Raw genomic sequence first — 21,961 nt, 5'->3', positions numbered from 1 at the left:
CCTCCTCCTCTCCTCGCCTTTGGTGCTTCCCTAGGGTGACCAGATGAGATGCTTTTTTTTTTCAAACCTGTACCAAAACACATTTTTATTCAAACATCAAGTCTGCCTCACAGTCATTGTGGGAAAAAAAAAAACAATGACTGCGTAACAGTGCAAATCAGACCTTTCAGAATAAGGATAATACCCTAACGCTAATAACAAGCCTTGCCAAAACTATGGGTCATAAAGTAAGAATACAAAATAATTGTTAGATTAAGTATAGATTAAGTAGATTAGGCTATGTTAAAACAACATCGGACATTAGGCCGAACGTATTTTTTTTGCACACATGACGCCTCCCCTCCGTGAGAAACACCAAACTCTCTTCTGCACACTTTGCAGAATGCTTTCATCTCGTCGCTTAAGGCTTTGTCAATCCACGGGTACCTCCATCCATGGGCGGATTATGAACTTTTGGGCCCCTGGGCCCAGATGTATTAAGGGCCCCCCAGTAATTGTCGTATATGTGGGAGGGGGGGTTTGGGGGTTTTTTTTGGATGTGATTTCCTGTATTCTGTTGCATTTTGGAGATGGCCAATACTAAATTCAATCAGATTCATAGCCTACATCCTGATTTGTTGATATTGAGGCAATGATTCCATGAAAAGGCTTGGGCTTCAGGGCCCCCTGACCCCTTGGGCCCCTGGGCCTGGGCCCGGTAGGCCCGTGCAGTAATCCATCCCTGCCTCCACCCACTCCTCCCGGCTTTTGCTTTTTAGCGGCGTGTTGGGGTTCCGGTACATCAGCCATGTCAAGGAATGAATGAAAATGAGATAAAATCAGTGCATATTCACGCCTAATTATAGAACGTCAAAAAAGAAACAAAGTAGCTGGGGCTGCATCCAGACACTTAGCTGCCGTCGGGGGCTGCATGCAGTCGACTCAACCTCTCTACGGACAGTTTTTAATGTTTATCAGAAAATAACTACTCAGTATTCTGATTGAGTTTAATTTTCGGGACAATTAGGGCAGGATTCGGGATTCGGGACAACTGCTTGGATATCGGGACTGTCCCGAATTTTTCGGGACGTCTGGTCACCCTATGCTTCCCTAGCTGCAGTGTAGCCTATACCCTTAGCAATATGCAGCATTGGGTCTTGAACGGAGATGTAGTGGAGGCTAAACACAATAAACGTTTATAATTTAGCCTACGCAGTAAGCGCAGTTTACCTACCTCTAAAATTTCAGAAATAGTTTATCCACCTCTTATTAGAGTTTGTCCACCTCTTAAAAGAGTTTATTCACCAATTACAACTGTTAACATTTAAAAATCACAGTGTATCGTGATCTTGGGGCCACTATTATTCAACCTTTACTGTATATGCTCCCACTTGGACAAATCATCCAAAATAACTTGATTTCATATCATAGCTATGCAGATGACACACAAATTTACTTAGCTCTGTCACCAAACGACTATGGTCCTCTTGAATCTATGTGTCAGTGTATAGAACAAATCAACACCTGGATGTCTCTTTCTTCAGCTGAACAAAGAAAAAACTGAAGTAATTATATTTGGTAAAAAGGAAGAAACTTAGGGTTGCCACTCTCCTTGACACAAAAGGGTTGAAGGCAAAGGATACAGTTAAAAATCTTGGTGTATTAATTGACAGTGATCTAAATTTCAACAGCCACATGAAAGCAATAACTAAATCAGCTTTTTACCACCTCAAAAATATTGCCAAACTCAGAGGGCTGATGTCAAAATATGATTTAGAAAAACTCATTCATGCATTTATCTCCAGCAGGGTTGATTACTGTAATGGACTGTTCACAGGCCTTCCTAAAAAGACTATTAAACAGCTTCAGGTGATACAAAATGCAGCAGCTAGGATTCTAACAAAAAATAAAAGAACGGACCACATTACTCCAATTCTTAAGTCCTTGCACTGGCTTCCAGTAAGTCACAGAATTGACTTTGACGCACTATTGCTTGTTTATAAATCAGTAAATGGAGCAGGACCTAAATACCTGTCAGACATGCTTCAGCAGTATACACCTTCTCGTCCGCTCAGGTGAAAAACCTGCTAGTAAAACCTACTGTTAGAACTAAACAGGGTGAAGCAGCTTTTAGCTGCTATGCGGCTCAGCTGTGGAACCAACTTTCGGATGACATCAAAAAGGCCCCAACTGTAGCCAGTTTTAAATCTAGACTTAAGACTGTTCTCAGATGCTTTCTGCTAACTGTGCCGAGTTACAAATTCTGAATCTGCCTTGATAATTATTCTACTTTGTCTTTTATTACTTTTTTACTACTTTTGCCTTTGTTTTTTGCTTACTAATTATTCTTTATTTTTAAATTATTTTACCTTGTGTTTTATGTTTTCTTTTTATTATGATCTTTACCTTTTAACTATTCTTTGACTATATTGCCCTTCTATGCATTTACTTGTTATTATTGTTTGGTTTTGTTTATGTAAAGCACATTGAATGACCTCTATGAAATGAGCTATATAAATAAACTTGACTTGACTTGTATTATCCACAATAACAATATGTACACATCAACACTCTATGAACCACTTATGGCCACTTGTATTGTTATAAGCATTGTACAATAACCTCCACCATCATCAAACATGTTCTGAATGCCTTTTCTAAAAATCTGATACCGCATGGCGCAGTCCACTTTACCGTGATCACAGAATTCATAGTTTACCCACCTCTTATTTTCCCACTACATTCTTGGTCTTGAAATATTCACAGGAATCCATAGGAATTAAATATTCATGTTGTTTTATCCAATATTAGTTGTGCAGATGTATAGTCCATCTTATACACACCCACAACAAACAATAGAGACTTTTGTGTAATTATTCCATTTTGTGTAGTCATATCAGAACCTGACATACAATCCAAATAGTCTACAAGAAACCTCAGAAATGCATACTTTTATTGTCAGTATGCATTTTGGGTAACCAAAAGTCCTATGTGGAGTTTCCATAGGGCGTTACAAAACGCATGGGCATACCTTGGCAAACAATGGTCTAAAGTGCTCATCTTTCATTCTATATTGATCTACTTTTGCACACAGCTTCTCAAGACCTGGCTTTAGGGCTCAGTTGTGTTTCAAAAATCATATCAACTGACCTAGAGGGCTGAAATGTGGTCAGTTCAGAGATGCTTGTTATCCCACAGGCTCTGTAGGTTATGGGAAGATTTATAAAGAGAGACTGCCACACCACTGTAGTAACATTTGTGTGGTCCAGATACTATTGCATAAAAAATGGTTGTCATTCACAAGACTACTTTTACTTTTATACTTTAAGTAAATTTCCAAGCCTGTACTTTGTTACTTTTACTTGAGTAAAGAAGTTAAATCAGTACTTCTACTTTTACCAGAGTATTTTTTAACACAAGTATTTGTACTTCTACTTGAGTACGGGAAGTGGGTACTTTTGCCATCTCTGGATATGGTCTGGATAAGTCTAGCGTTTGCATATGGGTCTGGTGTATTTAAACAACAGGGAACTACTCAAGGTCAAATGGGGGGGGGGAAGTCAAAATAAGTCTATACAAGTCGGGGAGCCAAAGTCTCAAAAGCTCAAGAAAATGGGTTGAACCTGACATCGTCTGCCATACTTTTTATTTGTGTTTTTTTTTCTGTTAACTTTGACCCTAAAGCTAGATACCGCATTGGGCTCCAGAAGGTACGTAAATAGCGACGCCATCTTGGTGGGGGCAACAATCACTGGAGGCCAATGGAGGAGCATGTGACTCTGACTGGAAATCAGACAGGTGTCTCTGACTGGAAATCAGACAGGTGTCTCTGACTGGAAATCAAACAGGTGACTCTGACTGGAAATCAGACAGGTGTCTCTGATTGCCGGCAAGTGTTGCCCATAGACAGTAAAGGTGTTGCCTCCAGCAATATGGCGGCTGCGATGCTAGAACTCGACGGACAAAGCGGTATCTAGCTTTCTAATATCTATGGTCACAATGGACATCGGGATCGCACCATTAACCACGAGATACTGTAGGTAAGAGCAGTGACTCTCGGTGATGGTGGTGTCCGTGCACCATGTTTTGTTAACATAAATGCACAAACACCCAACGCTGGTCTTTTTTGGCCCGCCACCGCCCCCCCCCCCCCCCCCCCCCCCCCTCTTCGGAGGACAACTTTATTTTTAATAAAGCAAAATATATATTTTATAGCATACACAATATGTTACAATACAGATTTATATACAGTGCATTACTTTGTCCTACCGTAACCATTCACCCAGTTTAGTGAGACCCTGGGTACATAAGGGGAGGGGAGATTAGAGCACCACGTACAGAGTGTAACACATAACATATAAGACATGACAAGGTGACAGACAGACAACAGAGGGACAAGACAGTTGACAAACACAAGAACGTATTATTAGCGATTGAGTAGAATGATCTGAGATTCACATTAGTTGGTCACGGTTAGGGTGTTTTAGGGGAGATGGGTTTGGAAACATGTTATGCATGAGTGTGGAGAGTGTGTTCCTATGTGTAAAGTGATAGCTGCAAGGGCAAAAGCAAAAGGGAAAGAAAAAATATATAAACTTTACATAACGGAAGAGAATGTATGTGTATGTGTCTGGTAATGTACACGGCTTGTAGTTATGTTTTTGTGGAATTTAGAAATGTCAAAAATGGGGACCAGGTGTCTTCAAAGGCTGATATTTGCTTCCTTCTGTGTTCATTGTGTTTCTCCAGTAAAATGTGTTCTGAGATTAAATTTGTCGAGTGATTGATGTGGCAAGATGTCTTTGATTTCCAGTTTTGGAGAATTACTTTCTTAGCGACAGCTAGAGATATGAGCAACGGATTGTGTGTTTATGTGTGTGTGTGTGTGTGTGTGTGTGTGTGTTTGTAAGAGAGAGTGTGTGTAAGACAGTCCTGCATTGTAGCTCCTCTCATCATCCTCTACCAGCAACCCTTCGCTCAGCACCACCATCTAGAGGCCGATGAGTGTACAGTCACTAAATGTACACATAAATCAATTTATTTTATACCCCCCATGGATGAAATACCCTCAGAGGATGTCAGGTTAATCATACACATGAAATGTGGTGCAGTTCAGAACATCTCAACTGAAGATAGGGCAATTAAAGCAGAATAATATTGCATTTTCATTTTTTACTGTGAGTGATTATGGGCTAGTTGATGTGGGCCCTTGAGACCAACATAACATAAAAAATGATTCATCCTCGGTGCCATTTTTTGGGGCTCGGGGGGGGTTTTGGGTTTCGGGGGGGTTATATTTTAAATCAGTATGAGAAATTAAGGCCAAGTCTACATAATGTTTGTCTCAATCAAGTTTATTTATTATCTAGTTTGGTCCAACAAATATGCAGATATCATCCTTATTCTAACGGTCTACTCTAAAGTATCTATTAGGCCTATGAAATCTTCAGAAATGTCTGATAACTTCAGGCACAGAGAGAGAAAGAAAGGACAATGCTTGCAATCTACATGATAAGATGAATTCAGACTATTCAGTAAAGCAAAAAAAAAAAACCAAACATGCTCCAAGGTTATTTTTTTATTTCATTTTTTGATGTTCTGAAAACGATGTAGAATGATGGAATGTTGTAGAAGGATTTGCTCTATGCCCAGTTGCAGCAGGTGCAGGAGGTGTCGAACACCAGACCGCTGGCGCAGTGCTGGGTGTAGGTCCTGCCGCCGGCGCACTCGTAGAAGGTGTTCTTGTTGGTGGGGTCGGGGTACATGCCGTTAGCCTTGCCGGCGCAGAAACCGCTTCCACCACTGCTGCTGCCGCCGCCACTGCTGCTACCGCCACCGCTGCTGCTACCGCCACCACCCTGGGGCTGAGGGGGAGCGCGGGCGGTGGGGGTCACGGGGGCAATAGGCTGGGTGCGGGAGGCACAGTCTGGGGGAGGAGAGGAGAGACAGCAGGTAAGGCGAGTACCTCATAGTGTTTAGCGGTTTAGAATAATTACAACTGCCGTGGCTCCTGTTAATGATAAGCACGTCTTTAGCATGTGGACTGCTTTTGAGGTTGAGCCCTTTCAGTACTGTACAGGGACAGTTCTTATCTTTGGTGGATATAAATATAAATATCTTTGGTGGATATATATATAAATATCTTTGGTGGATATATATATAAATATCTTTGGTGGATGTTGCTTCCATGAAGGTCATGGATGCGGCCCCAATACATGCACAGTCACATCAGTTCAGCTTTTGTGAGTGCTGACTGTTGCTGGATCATTCAGGGCAAACCCCTCGTAAGGGTGAAGCCTTTAGAGTTACACCGGTAAAAGTCAAATGAGTTAAATCAGGCTGGTGTCACTCACTGGCTCCGGTTCCCAGGCCGCTCTTGATGGTGTTGATCAGGGGGTATCTGCCCTGGCCGCAGAAGGTTCCGCTGAAGTCGTCCAGGTCCAAGCTCCACACCATGGCTCCACCAAACTGGCTCTTCTTAAGCCAATCAATCTAGAACCCATGTACACTTTCAGTCAGACCTCACACTTTCTCATGAACAGTTTCAGTCAGTTAAGTCAGTTGACGCTCAGCTGCAACACTGCAGGTCATGACATATTACACTATATCAACTGCCTATTTCTTATCATGCTGTGCCACTGTCTGCACAAAAATGTTTTCCTTTCCTCTTTGTAAGCCACTCGATCCGAAACAAGTTAACTTAGTCTTTGATATAGGTTGTAACCTTTGGCTTTGTCATTATCATTATTTTCACTTAGGTGTAAATAGCGCTGTTGACTATTGACACCTGGGTGCAAACAGCATCTGCCTTACAGGGTAGTAAACCATGCTTTTTATGTTATTGCCCAGAGCTCCATTTTCTAAGGTGTTGACTATTAAATTCTCCCATAAATACTAAGCCATAACACATGACACATTTAACCATGGAGTTTCTCTGTCACATCTAAGGTTTTTGAAATATTAAAAACCTACTTTGGCCTGGAAGCTCTTGACGTTGTCGTAGCCGACCCAGGTGAGCTGGGTGGGTGAGTAGGCGTAGGGAACCATCTGGGTGGAGTCCCAAGCCTGAATGGCTCCTCCCTTCAGGAAGGTGCAGATCTGCGTAAGGAAACAACAGTAGACGGATTAACCCTTAAAGGTGTAGGTTTTTGAACATTCTAAGTTCCGCAACAATTGAAGGTTCTAAAATTCTATGTTGAATTCAATGAACCCAGATATTCTTTAGAATGTTAATTTCCCAACATTCCCGTCACACCGGTGTGACGGTACTCCTTTAAGGGTTAAAGTGGCAGGAGTCAAACACAAGCTCCAGTGACGATTAATAAACTCCTGTATGCACAGAGAAACCAATTCAAAACCAATACTGTAAACACAGGAATTTACCACATTTGAGATCTCAGTAAACTGAAGCATAGCATTCATGTACTAATGAATGACTGTGTAACCTTGTGTTGGAAAACACAGCCCCATGTGGGATTCGAACACACAACCTCAGGCATGGGTAGACAGGCAAGCTAGCAAGGAGGCTAAAACCTAATGTGGTAGCATCTGTTGTTAGCATGTCTGCTGAAGTGTACCTTTAAGTCAGCTCAACAATATAGCCCCATTACGAAAATTCACCAAGTAGGTGTACACTCACAAAGATTAATTTAAGCTCTGACGTGCAAATGAATGACATGATGTTATTTAGAGAAGCAAGCCCATCTCAAATGTTACTGGCTGGCAGAAACCCACCTCGTAGTAGGCCCAGAATCCGGCCTGCCTGGTGAAGGGTCCAGCGGGTCCAGGTCCGTTAGCGGGGGCACCAACACCGGTGTTGGAGGCGCTGGCCAGTCTGAAGGTGTGTCCATAGGTACCGAAACCAACAAGCAGCTTCTCAGCGGGAGCACCCTGGCTCCTCCAGTAGTTCATGGCGTAGTCCTGACCACAGCACAGGAGAGAGCAGGTTAGGGCAGCATACAGGTACGTTCACATACAGGTACGTTCACATACAGGTACGTTCACATACAACACAGAGGCCGCTGTCTAAAGGTGAGGAATCCAGGGATGCAGTAGAGAATATGAATCCACGACACACTCCGCATCATTTAGCATCCTCATGCAATTGCTCATGAGTGAAATCCTGGAAGGGATTTAGACTCTCTAGACCTGTAGGTAGGTGTGTGTGTGTGTGTGTGTGTGTGTGTGTGTGTGTGTGTGTGTGTGTGTGTGTGAAAGAAGGACAGAGAGAGTCTCACCGTTTTGAAGTAGATAAGGTCTCCCTGGTGTGTGTGTGTGTGTGTGTGTGTGTGTGTGGGTGGGTGGGTGGGTGAGAGAGAGAGAGAGTCTCACCATGTTGAAGTAGATGAGGCTTCCCTGGTCAGTGGGTCCCTTGTACAGGGGGCTGTTCTCACCAGTGACGTGCTCCCAGGAGCCATGGAAGTCGTAGGTCATGACGTGGAAGTAATCCAGGATCCTGACAAGGACATGGAAATGGAACTCAGATGGAAATGGCTCTGCTTCTGGCCACCATTCATAGTGTGTGTGTGTGTGCTGTGTGGGTGTTGCTACATATGAAGGATGTTGTCAGACCCACTTGAATTAAATTCATGCTTAAATAATTAGTTATTTAGCCCACAACCTGGCATAAATATTTTTTTTCAGGCAATAATTGATTTACAACCCTCCCTAGCCATGCCTGCTAAACAATGTGCCAGTATATTTCCACTACAGAAACAAATGACCAAGAATTTTGGTAACTTTTAGACCTAGCAGGTTCTTGGGTTCTCCCAGTATTCTCTCTACATGACGACTGAACCAGACTCACTTGCCGAGCTCGGCGATCTGGTATCCACTGTCGATGGTGCCCTTGCCGGCGGAGACGGCGGCGGTCAGCATCAGACGAGGACGGTTGGTCTTGGTGCCCTCAGCCTCGAAGGCAGACAGCAGCTCCTGTATGCACAAGACCAGTCAGTCAAGTCAAACAGTGATGTCAAATGGTCATCTGGCTTCACAAATGAATTATGATACAGACATTCATAAACATAAAATCATGTTAATGAGTCAAAATAGTATTTGTATTATACACAAATATGGGTAACTGGCTAACAGCTAAACGGCTAACATTTACTTTATATAATAGAAAACACAATCACACAGACAGTTTTTTTTATTAATGTGACCTGTAGGTCATGAGTAACTGATGTAGTGTGTTATGTAAAGTGCCCAACGCCCCCTGCACACACATACACACACACACACACACACACACACACACACACACACATATTGTGAGCTGTAGTTGTGACCTGGGTGAGGGTGGTGTAGAGAGTCTTGTCGATGGCAGGGCTGCCTCTGGATCCAGGGTACTCCCAGTCAATGTCCAGACCGTCAAACTCGTACTGCCTCAGGAACTTGATCACGGAGGTGATGAAGGTCTGACGGTTAGCACTAGTAGACACCATAGCAGAGAACCTGGACAGGGAGACAATATCCATGATTCACTAGATTCCCTACTGGTCTCACAACTGGTCTCACTAGGCTACAAGCTGTTTGTTTACTGTTTATGGCTGTTTATGTGATAAGCAGGGGTGAAAGTAAGCCGGTACTGGCCGACTAAAATATTTGGAGAGGGTACGCCGTACCGGAAAGAAAACTATACTGTCTCTGAAAAATATAGCACTTTCAGCATGACAACACAACTGCTAACGTCAAATTACCAGAAGCAACACGTTTCCCCCAAAATATATTTCATATACATCGTTCTGAACTGTATCTGAATTGTGTCTAAACCTCCCGTGCAGCTGGACAGACAACGAGCAAGCTATAGCGCGCGTACAGTAGCCTACAGTAATTGCGCCAACGTGCACTGGTATCCAAAGTGTTTTAGCAGACGGACGTTTCTTGGAAAGTCTCCCAAATAAAAAAAAACATACAGGCTAAAGAAAAATATGTTGATGTTTCAATAGCCTATTCTGGTTTTATGTGTGCAGTGTTTCGCTGGAGAGACAAGAGACAGACAGCGCATGTACGGCTTAACCAGATCTTGCGCAGCAATAATGAAAGTGTTTTAGCGGACAGAAGTATGTTGCAGTCTCCCAAATAAAAAGGCATGACTCAAAGAAACGTGTTTCATGATATACAGTAGCCTATTTAAAAAAAAATGATTGGAAGTGGGAGCGAGCAGAGTAACTAGGTTAAATAAATAAATAAATGTTGAAATTAAGTGTTTACAATTTATTCATAATCAAAAACAGATGCAGGTGGGTTAAAGAGTGATACTAGAGTGATAAGAAGTCCTAGTGAATGCTTGATAAGTAGACTATAATACAGTAAATAAACAAATAAATAAATAATAAATAATTAGGCTAAGTGAAATTTCGGCGCGCGCTCTGGGCGTGCATTATAACTCTATATCATAGTACCACCAAGAAATAAAAACTACTTTCACCCCTGGTGATAAGTAAAAGAACTTGAATTTGAACTTGAACAAACGAATAAGAAGACTGAGGAAAGGAGAGAGAGAGAGAGGATGGGCAATATAAATCAGAAGAGAGAGTGAAAGAGTGATGTAAGTAACAGTAACTATAATTAAATAAAAGAAACTTGGGGAAGGTTGTTTACTTCCTTAGCTGGTGAATAGTCACTGCAGTCATGGACCTTAAAGAAATCTCCTGTGTTCTGGAATCTGTACTCACATAGGGGTTCCCATGTTCCATCCACCGATGGCCAGAAGGGTCTTCAGTTCGCTGTTCCTGTGGGACACATCAGAACATTGAGTTGAACCCAGGGCATTGGATATGCTTTAGGGAAGTTATGGTCTGAGCACGGCAGTCAGCTGTGATGTGGGGATTTTTTTCTCTTCTTTTTAAATATATATATTTAAAAATCAGACTGTAGTCTAAACTATAGGGATTTATCTATTTCCTTAAATAAGATTGGTAAATGTTAAATTAAAGTTATTTTATCTTTGGAGATCATAAGAATAAAGTTTATAAAAAATGCTTATCAACAAAATCCCCCACACGTCTGTTCTTCTACCTCCGGTTTCCTATCAGGACCAGTTACATTACAGACAGCCGTGCAGCTTCGGTCAACCTTTACACAGCTGGTTGTGTACGTTTTGGTTCATGTGATGCTTATTGCTACAGATACTCACTGGTTCTTGAGGGCCTGGAACTCAGCATAGAGTTTCTCGTCATCCCACTCAAAGCTCTTGATCTGGTTGTTGGCCATGGTGGCGAAGGCATAGATCAGATGGTCACAAAGGCATGGGTCGATGTCGGTGGGGAAGTACTTCCCAGCTCCAGGCCTGTACTGACCCCAGTTGGTGAAGTAACATGACAGGAGATAGGAGGATCCTGGGATACACACAGAGAGGAAGAGAAACGTCACTGCCAGGCCTGACACACTGATAGACACTCACATGGTGTGTGTGTGTGTGTGTCAGGAGAGCGGTCTTACCTAGCTGCGCATGCAGCAGGAAAGCCAGACCTGTTGCAGAGAGGAAAGACAAGCAGCCATTTTTATTTCTTATAATACAGGATTACAAAGTAGGCCATCTGGCCATTCATCTGTGACTTGCATTACATTGACTGTTACTATTTAAAAAAGGTAGTTATCCCCAGGCACATAATATTCAGGTAGGTAATAGATTGGTAGACAAACTGTTAAAAATCACTTGTTATAATAAGTTATAATGCATAAATGGTTAAGTGTTCAAACGGCAATTTCTGTATCTTAGAGGATAGTCATGTTGCTTACAACAAGCTCCCGTGAGAATGTACCATGCAGAAATATTTGTTGCATTCTATTTCTTAAGGCATTCTTTTTTGTCATTAAGTAAAGACTTTCTGTCCACATATACAAATATCTACTCTAAGACAATATAGTTGCAGGGTTGCTAATTCAGAATAAAAGCATGTGTCAATGTGGATTTGTACAATTTCTAAAATGTTACAATTTGTACAGTTTTTCTTTGTTATAGTGAGAAGTCTGGAGTTCCAAGGAGTGACTTACCAACGCAAATGAGAAACTTGCCCATGGTGCCTCTGTACAATGATCAGTGGGCAGCCGTGGCCTTATATACGCTCAGACCATCACCGCTTATCGCCCAATCTCACCCAACAACGTTTACTCAGGGGCTAAAACTACCATACATCCCTTACATCAGCAAGATGCAGGTGTTTGTCCAAGGGAATTTCTGCTACGTTCTCTCCTTGTGAGACCGATAATGCGTCCTTGATTTGAGATACTGTCAGCGATATTTCCCTTACTCAGCACCTGTTCTGTTACTACCTGCCCAAATGCATCCATGCCATTTGTTCAAATTATATTAGACAAAAAGCATGCATCAACCCACTACCTCTGACTGCCATTCAAAATAATTTAATGTTAATATTTTTATCTTTCTCTTGAGGTGACAGAGATTCTTGTATATCACCTCTGAAAGTTTCCGCTGACCCTGCTATTTGGTTTTGATAATGTTAAGTACAAATAAGAACATGACTTACTGATAGGACAAATCCACTCACCAGCGCTAAAATATTGTTCCATTAGGCACAATGAACACCAGTAGGGGCTGACTGTCAGAATATTACTCCACATAAGACAGCTTTCTATTTTTTTTAACGACATTGCGCAGTGACATACTTACGACCTTCAAAACTTTGTTAATTATGTACTTTGATTTCATACAACATTACATTTGATATCATGGGCATCCATATGGTTGTATTTCAATAGTGCTTATTCAGAGGTGACTCAAGGTCAACAGAACGTGACAACACATAAAGCAATGGCATTTTCACAGTAGTAATTGAACACATTTATTTCACATTTATAAACACATTTATTACCACAACCAGAACAGACATGTAGTAGTGTGTGTGTGTGTGTGTGTGTGTGTTTGATCCTACAATGTATGTATTTTCACCCCCAGTGAACTCTGTATGGCCATTAACTCTGCTGTCACAAATCTCCTTGCAAGTGCTCTTGACCATGGGGCCAAAACAAAGCAGCTGATCATCTGATGAGGCTGTCAAAGATCTTAAAATCTATGAACTTTATAACCCTATTTTAATTTCCATTAATTTATCAGGTATAATTACACCAAAAAGTTGGAGACACAAAAGCCACAAGGATATTGATTTCTATTTCTATAAACAAATGAAACATCTTTGTGTATTGGTTGTGTTAGACCAGGTGCAACCGTAAACGTTTCACCTTTACTGATTAAGTGTTTTGCATTTTACTGCTTGTACTCTGTATTGTTAGCCTGGAAAATCCAGACCCTGATAATCTAGAAAGATTAAGGGTGTGGCCAAGAACAATGTAATAGCCCAACTCGAGGGGCGGCAACAAGCATGCATTTAAAAATCTCACTGCATGCAATTGGATAACACTAGTCCATGTTTACTCTGAATGATTTCGGACTTTGACACAACTGGATAACACTGCAACCAATGTGTACAGTTCTCCAACGTTGCAGTGCTGTCTTCATCAGTTTAGCTGGTTCCCCGGAAGGTTCCAGGGTTACTGTATTGTAGTTTTTTGACAAAAAGACTCAGTGAGGCCTTTAAATGTTTGTATTTTAATGCTTAGTAAGGAAAAACATTTTTTGTGAAAAAATAGGGCTTGTCCATCTTTTTCATATTTCTTTCTTTTCTGCCGTCTTTAGCTTTTCCCTTCAGTCATAATGTGTTGGTCATTCTCTTTAATCTCGCTCTTCTTTCTCTCCTTTATTTCTGCCTGTCTCTTGACAGCCTCCAAGATGATCTCCTTCTCCTCCTCGTCCATCCAAAGGTCGTCTGAGTCTGTGTCGCTCTCGTCGTCATCCTGGGACCACTGCTTGGCCATCTCTTCAGCCACTTTTTTTAATTCTTCCCTCTCTCTCATTTTCCTCAGTTCCTCCTCCTCCATCTTTCTCTTTTTCTGTTCTTCATCCTCTGTTTTTAGCTTCATCTCTTTCATTAGTTTCTCCTTTTGCTCTTTTGCTTGCTGCTCTTTGACTTCTTTCTCTGTCTCTCTGTGGATTCGCTCCTGCTCTCTCGCTTTCTCTACCATCTCCTTCATTTGTTTCTCTTCCTCCTTTGTTTTAATCTCCATCTCTTTCAGTTCTCTCTTCCATTCTGTTGTTTCTTCTACCATCTCTTTCATTCGTCTTTCTTTTCCCTTTGCTTGTCTCTCCATCTCTAGATGAATTCTCTCCTGCTCTCTCACTTCTTCCACCATCTTCCTCATCTGTCTTTCTTTCTCCTTCACTTTTTCTCTCATCACTCTCTCATTGTCTCTCACTTTTGCTTCCATCTCTTTTATCTGTTGTTCATCCTCCTTTTCTTTTTTCTCTCCCGCTCTCTTGCTTTCTCTTCCATCGCTCTCATTTTTCTTTCCTCATCCATTGCTCTTTTCTCTATCTCTCTTACCATTCTCTCCTGCTCTGTCGCTTTTCCTTCTGCCTCTCTCATCCATCTTTCTCCTTCCACTTGTTTTCTCAACATTTCCTCCTGCTCACTCACTTTCTCTTCAATCTCTCTTATTTTTATTTCTTCTTCCTTCGCTGTTTTCTCAAGCTCTCCCAAGATTCTCTTCTGCTCGATGGCTCTCTCTTCAATCTCTCTTATTTTTATTTCTCCTTCCTTCGCTGTTTTCTCAAGCTCTCCCAAGATTCTCTTCTGCTCGATGGCTCTCTCTTCCATCTCTCTCATTTTTATTTCTTCTTCCTTCGCTTTTTTCTGCATTACGCTCATTGTTCTCTGCTGCTCGTTCACTCTCTCCTCCTCCAGCGTTCGCATCCGTTCCTCCCCTTTCTGCACCTCCATCTCTTTCCTCTTTACATGCTCTCTCAGTTTTGCCATGTTTTCCGCCTCAGCTTTCTTGAATTGTTCTAGTTCTCTCATCTTTCTTTCCTGCTCTTTCACCATGTTGACCATCTCTCTTAGCATTCTCTCTTTCTCTCTCACTTTCTCTGCCATCTCCCTCACCCGTCTCTCTTCCTCCGCTGCGTTTGCTCTCAGCATTTTCTCTTGCTCTCTTGTTTTCTCTTCCATCTCTCGTATCCATCTCTCTTCCTCCTTCACATGTTTCCTCAACATTCTCTCGCACCCTCTCACTTTCTCTTCCATCTCCCTTACCTGTCTTTCATCCTCCTTTACTTTTTCTTTCAACATTCTCTCTTGCTCTCTCACTTTTTCTTCCATGTCTCTTATGTGCCGTTCTTTCTCCTTCGCTTCTTCCCTGAACATTCTCTCTTTCTCCCTCACTGTCTCCATCATCTCCCTCAGTTGTCTTTCTTTCTGCTCCACACTTTCTCTCAACACTCTCTCCTGCTCTCTTGCTTTTTCCTCCATCTTCCTTATCGTCCTCTCCTCCTCCATTGTTTTCTCTCTCAACACTCTCACCTGCTCTCTTGCTTTTTCCTCCATCTTCCTTATCGTCCTCTCCTCCTCCATTGTTTTCTCTTTCAACACTCTCTCCTGCTCCCTCACGTTCTCTTCCATCTCTCTTAGATGTCTCTCTTCCTCCACTGCTTTTCTCTTGAGCTCGTTCATCACCCTCTCCTGCTCTCTCATCGTTGCCATGTTGTCATCTCTCTTTCTCAGTTTTCCCTTTTCCATCCCTCTCTCCTCCAGTCCTTTGAGCTGGACACCTTGTCTCTCTATCTCTTCCTGTTTTTTCTTCTGTGCCTCCAGATAGATACTGTAGATGTAAAAACACTGTGTTGATGACTGAACCCATACATAAACTTCCAGTATCAGCATATTACTGATGTATAGAGTGAGTATAGAGTACATACTGCCTCTCCCACTGTCTCCAGTATCTATGTCTCTCCTGCTATATATATACATATGTATATATATGTATGTATGTATGTATGTATGTATATGTGTGTGTGTGTGTGTGTGTGTACTCTAGTATTATTAATGTATAGAGTACATACTGCCTCTCCCACTGTCTCCAGTATCTATGTCTCTCCTGCTATATATATACATATGTATATAGTATGTATGTATGTGTGTGTGTGTGTGTGTGTGTATGTGTGTGTGTGTGTGTGTAGTATTATTAATGTATACATACTGCCTCTCCCACTGTCTTGCCCACATCTCTTGGGCCTTTCTGTCCAAAACCTCTCTCATGCTCCGTAGCTCATCCATCATACTGTCCCTCACCACCTTTCTCTCCAGCTCCTTCACCCACTGGTCCAGCTCTCTCTTGTCGGGGATCGGCCGCGCCAGCCACGCCTCCTGGGAGCTGGAGTCCAGCTGCCCTTCAGAGGGGACATGTGGAACCCTAGCAGAGCTTTCGGCCATGGTTGGATCACCAGGTCTTGTGGTCTATACTGGAGTCCTTTGCTTGTTTAGCTTTCTTTCCCTGTATCTGTAAAACTGTTCTGGGGAAGAGATACATAATTTGGCCTATGTGAGACTCGCTGTCTTTAAAGAGAAAAAGGTCTCTTTCATTTAGAATTTGAACGTTAAAGTTATACTGCTTGTATAAAGGTGCTGTTTGATAAGAAATTATCGCACCAAACTTCCATCACTACTTCCTGGCAAATCAGTTACAATACCTAGTTAAATGGATCAACATACAAAATCACAATTACCCATGGCTTGAACTAGAACAAAACCAATGTACAGATATCAGAATAGCAGACCTCCCCTTCTACTCAGAATCAATCAAAAAATCCAACTTCTGCCAACGCATTACCATCAATTCAACTCTGACAGCCTGGTGGAAAACAAACCAAATCACAAAATCATCACTAGCACTAAACAGGTACACCCCACTCTGGCACAATCCAGTGTTCACATTACAGAATAAACCTTTCCACTTCTCCACATGGGCACAAAAAGGAATCTCACATCTTCACCACATGTTTGACAACCACCAATTCATGTTATTCGATACACTGACACAGAAATATGGGGTTGGGAGAGAACAATTCCTTCAACAGCTTAAACTTAAAATTAAAGATAAAACAAGCCTCACCAACAACACATTACAACCATCTGAACTTGTAGAAAAAATTATGAAAATTAATAACTTAAAAGAATTAACCTCCCAGCTATATACACTGATCACAAACCTAAAAACAACAATAACACTCCCAATAACTAAGTGGGAAAATGACTTGGCGTTCTCTCCCAACCCTGATTATTGGGAACAAATCTGCAATAACACATTTTCCATGACCACTAACTCAAATTTACAGCTTATACAGTATAAAGTCATTCATAGATCGCACATCACTCAAAGTAAAATGTTTAAAATGGGCTTAACAAACACAGATATTTGTTCACAATGCACTTTAGGTAGCACAGATGACTATCTGCACGCCATGTGGCTCTGTCAACCTGTCCACTCTTTTTGGGTCACAATCACTGTGGCACTATCTAACATCCTGGACTCCAGAATCCCATCATCTCCAACACTCTGTCTTCTTAATGAAATTTCTGAATTCCACATTACGCAACACTTTAAAAAAAACCTTGCTCATCTCTCTAACTGTCACTAAAAAAGTAGTCCTCCAAAACTGGAAATCAAAGAAATCATGCCATATCACTCACTGGAAAAACTTAATCACAAAATATATTACAATAGAAAAACATCATGCACATAGAGAGAAGCAAATGTCAGCCTTTGAAAACACCTGGTCTCCCTTTCTATCATTTTTAAATTCAACAAAACCATAACCTCTCCCCCCTTTCCTTGCCCCCCTTCTCTGTCTTTATCTTGCTGTTTTTTTTTTGTTGATTGAATTGATTGGTTGATTGTTTGATTAATTAATCAATTGATTGATTAAACTTAATTTAATTATTTTATTTAACCTTATTTCCTCCTTTCCCCCCTACATTCACCACTTTACAAGGATACAAGGATACAAGGAAGTTTATTGTCACATGCATATAGTTACTGGAAGTAAGAAATGCAGTGAAATTATGTCTGGTGTCAGCCTATTTGTGCAAAGTGGGGGGGGGGGGGGGGTAAAAAGTGCAGTAGAAGAGGGGTTTAGTAGATTAAGTGGCAAGGGCTGCATAAGAAAGGTGAGGGAGGATAGGAATTGGGGGGGGGGGGGGGGGGGCACCAACAAGGAGCACCCAAGAGCAACAGGGGCAAGGAAAAACTCCCTTACCAAGGAAGAAACCTTGGGCAGATCCACGGCTCAAGGGGCTAACCCAACTGCCAGGGGTCTTGGTGTGTGTGTTGGGGGGATGACAGGGGAGATGTGATAGTGTGCTGTGTATGTGGGGAGAGGGCAGTGTGCAATATGTGTGTTGGAGAAGCTTCCTCATGAGACAATGTGCTGTGTATTGGGGGGGGGGGGGGGGGCAACAGTGTGCTGTAAGTATGTTGGGGATGTGTGTTGGAGAAGCTTCCTGATGAAATAATGTGCTGTGTATGTAGGGGAGGGGGGGGTGGCAGTGTACTGCAAGTATGGTGAAGGTACTTACTATTGCAAGCAGAGTACTGTATGTATGATGTATGTGAGTGATGAAGATGTGTGTGTGGGCGGGGGGGGGGGGGGGGGGGGCAACAGTGTGCTGTAAGTATGTTGGGGATGTGTGTTGGAGAAGCTTCCTGATGAAATAATGTGCTGTGTATGTAGGGGAGAGGGGGGGGGCAATGTACTGCAAGTATGGTGAAGGGACTTACTATTGCAAGCAGAGTACTGTATGTATGATGTATGTGAGTGATGAAGATGTGTGTGTGGGCGGGAGGGGAGTGTAGCAGTGACTGTGTGTGTGTGTGTGTGTGTGTAGTGTGCGTGTGGGTAGGTGGGGGCAGTGTGCTGTAAGTATGTAGAGGATGTGTGTTGGAGAATATCCTGAAGACAATGTGCTGTGTATGTAGGGAGGGGGGGGGGGCAGTGTGCAGCAAGTAGAGGAGGCTTACTGTAGCAAGCAGTGTGCTGTATGTATGTGAGGTGATGACAGTGATGATGTTAATGTGTGTGTTTTTTGTGGGGGTGATGGGGGTGGGGTGGGGGTGGGGGGGGCAGAAAGGCTAGGCAATCAAGGACATGGGTAGATGGAGGAGAAATCAAAAATAATAAATAAAAAGTTCTATGGAGATGTGCAAAAGTTGGAGAAAGTCAGATATGTGTGTGTGTGTGTGTGTGTGTGTGTGTTTTGACGTGTGATGAAATAAGAAAATAATAAGCATAGCATAGGGTGAGGGATGTAAAAGTGCTAAAAGTCTTGTAGGTGTGTGTGTGTGGGGGGGGGGGGGGGGCATGAGTGCTGAGGAGTGAATGAGTGCAAAGTCAGTATAGTGTGAGTTCAGAGTTGGGAAATGTTTGAGAGTGCTGAAGAGTGAATGTGTGCAAAGTCAGTATAGTGTGAGTTCAGAGTTCGGATGGCCTGGGGATAAAAACTTCTCCTGAGTCTCTCAGTTCTGGCTTTGTGACTACATAGGCGTCTTCTTGATTTCAGCGGTAGGAATAATCCATTGTTAGGATGAGAAGAGTCCTTCAGAATCTTTTGGGCTCTTAGGAGTACTCTTCTGGAATAGATATCTTGTAGAGCAGGGAGTTGAGTTCTTATAGTACGTTCAGCTGAGCGCACTACTCTCTGCAGAGTACTACAATCTCTAACTGTGGAGTTCCCATACCAGGTGATGATGCTACCAGTTAGAACACTCTCAACCGCTGAAGTGTAGAAGGCCTTCATGATGGATGTAGAAACTTTGAATTTCCTTAGCTGACGAAGGAAGTAGAGTCGTTGTCTGGACTTCTTCAGAACATATTGAGTGTTAACAGTCCATGTTAAGTCTTCAGTAATGTGGACACCAAGGTATTTCAAACTTGTGACTCTCTCTACAGGTTGCCCGCTGATCATTAGTGGGGTGTAACTGTAGTTCTGCTGCTGCCTTCTGTAATCCACTACCATTTCCTTGGTTTTATTGATATTCAGTGTCAAGCTGTTAGATTGACACCACTGTGCCACCTCATCAACCTGATCCAAGTAGAACTGTTCATTGTTGTTACTAATCAGGCCCAAGATCACTGTGTCATCTGCAAACTTGATGATGGAGGTATGACTACTGTTGGCTTTGCAGTCATGTGTGTAGATGTTGTACAGCAGTGGACTCAAAACACAGCCTTGGGGAGCACCAGTGCTGATGGTTAATGAGTCAGATGTCAGACCCCCCACTCTAACCACTTGTGAACGGTTTGTGAGGAAGTCAAATATCCAGTGACACAGGGTGGTGTTCAGTCCTAAGGCCTTCATCTTTGTGACCAAGGTGAGAGGTACTATCGTGTTGAATGCTGAACTAAAGTCAATGAACAGCATCCTCACATAATTCCCATTCCCCTCCTCCAGGTGAGTTAAGGTGGTGTGCATGAGGTTTGAGATGGCATCCTCTGTAGACCTGTTGGCTCTGTAAGCAAATTGGAGGGGGTCGAAGGAGGCAGGGAGGGATGAGCAGATAATGTTTTTCACAAGCTTCTCAAAACACTTCATCACTGTAGACGTCAGGGCTACTGGGCGGTAGTCATTCAGACATGATGGACTTTTGTTTTTCGGTACTGGAACAATAACAGACTGCTTGAGGCAAGTAGGAACTGTCTCTTGAGCCAATGATGTGTTAAAGATATAAGTGAACACAGGAGCTAACTGAGCAGCGCAGGATTTCAAAACCCTGTTAGAAATTCCATCCGGTCCAGTAGCTTTTCTACAATTTACCCTCCTAAAGGCATTGCTCACATCGACCTCAGAGACACAGAAAGGTGCATCCTCATTTGCTTCACATGCTGCAGCTAGTCCAATATAGTCTGTGTTTTTCATGTCAAAGCGAGCATAAAAAGCATTAAGTTCATCAGGGAGGGCTTTACTCACATTCATCATAGGAGGGGACTTTCTTTCAAAGCCAGTGATGGTTCGGAGTCCTTTCCACACTCGTGCTGGATCACCCTCCAAGAAATCAGCTTCAACTCTATCTCTATAGCGCCGCTTAGCATCTTTAATAGCTCTACGTAAACTATAAGATGCTGCTTTGTAATCCGTCATATCCCCTGAAATAAGCCCAGCATTATAAGTCATGGTGCGTGTCTTTAATGCCGTTCTCACTTCTCTATCCACATATATATATAGTATATATATGTGGATAGAGATATGTAGATATATACTCTATACATATAGACAGTCACTAGCAACACCCATACATAGCATGTTACCAAAGCCCTTTACCATGACCACTCACAGACCTTTCCAATTAATTACAAAGAACTGAGTCCCATACTGTCAGCTCTGTCATCGTCCTGTCCCACTGTCTGTTTGCGTGTCTGTCTGTCTGCGTGTATGTCTGTCTGTCTGTATGTCTGTCTGTATGTTTGTCTGTCTATCTGTCTGTCTATCCGTCTCACTTGTCTACGTTACCTTATTGCGTTTCATGTGTTTTATGTCTCAATTCACGTGGTGCTATATGATACGGATTCCGGGGTCATATACATAAATGGTTGAGGTAGGACAATTCTATTTGCACTTGAAAAATATGTTACTTAAATAAAAATAAAGTTGTCCTCCAAAGAGGGGGGGTGGTGGTGGGCCAAAAGAAAAAAAGAAAGAAATTATCGCATAGCCTAGGCCTATATATACATTTCTATGTTCATAAACTCTTTAAGATATTTTCATATATTTAAGAATACTGACACAACTAAACGGTATTACATTACATTAGACTCACCTGTAATCACCTGTACTTGTTGACTGATTGCTGTAGAATGAAGATCTGAAGCTCTTGACATCCCCTTTTAAATGTTACCATGGTCACCATGACATGCATAGAACTTTGAGCATTGCTGGATTATGACACATAATCAAGATGATTCTAGAACTCAGTGCAAGACTGTTTGGGAAGTGGTAGCCTAGCCTACCGTTTTTTTGTTCAAAATTGTATTTTATGGTTATGGATTTAGCAGACGCCTTTGTCCAAAGCGACACATAAATACAAAACAACATAATAATATTTAAAATTGAACAGGGAACAGATTAAAATGTAGGTC

General features: G+C 42.2%; 3 protein-coding genes across 4 annotated transcripts; all 3 read right to left on the bottom strand.

The window, feature by feature from the left end:
• Positions 1-5,594: 5,594 nt before the first annotated feature.
• Positions 5,595-21,666, bottom strand: LOC121706519 (acidic mammalian chitinase-like). Of its 2 annotated transcripts, none has more exons than XM_042088339.1 (11): positions 21,643-21,666; positions 11,422-11,451; positions 11,117-11,318; positions 10,656-10,712; positions 9,267-9,432; positions 8,786-8,910; positions 8,311-8,434; positions 7,714-7,899; positions 6,952-7,077; positions 6,333-6,471; positions 5,595-5,905 (listed from the first exon to the last, which is right to left on the bottom strand). In XM_042088339.1, the coding sequence occupies exons 3-11, from the start codon at positions 11,191-11,193 to the stop codon at positions 5,622-5,624; spliced, it is 1,284 nt and encodes a 427-aa protein (XP_041944273.1). In that variant the 5' UTR covers positions 11,194-11,318; positions 11,422-11,451; positions 21,643-21,666; the 3' UTR covers positions 5,595-5,621. The 2 variants fall into 2 exon arrangements, with proteins under 2 accessions (XP_041944273.1, XP_041944272.1); XM_042088338.1 differs by lacking the exon at positions 21,643-21,666 and adding an exon at positions 16,033-16,074.
• Positions 13,570-14,265, bottom strand: LOC121707548 (golgin subfamily A member 6-like protein 22). The gene has a single exon (XM_042090200.1). The coding sequence runs from the start codon at positions 14,263-14,265 to the stop codon at positions 13,633-13,635; it is 633 nt and encodes a 210-aa protein (XP_041946134.1). The 3' UTR covers positions 13,570-13,632.
• LOC121706505 (golgin subfamily A member 6-like protein 22) lies at positions 14,223-15,613 on the bottom strand. Its single transcript, XM_042088321.1, has one exon. The coding sequence runs from the start codon at positions 15,570-15,572 to the stop codon at positions 14,271-14,273; it is 1,302 nt and encodes a 433-aa protein (XP_041944255.1). The 5' UTR covers positions 15,573-15,613; the 3' UTR covers positions 14,223-14,270.
• Positions 21,667-21,961: the final 295 nt, after the last annotated feature.

Source organism: Alosa sapidissima, chromosome 4 (assembly GCF_018492685.1).
Source record: "Alosa sapidissima isolate fAloSap1 chromosome 4, fAloSap1.pri, whole genome shotgun sequence".
Lineage (NCBI taxonomy): Eukaryota > Metazoa > Chordata > Actinopteri > Clupeiformes > Clupeidae > Alosa > Alosa sapidissima.
This window is presented reverse-complemented; position numbering and strand designations above follow the sequence as displayed.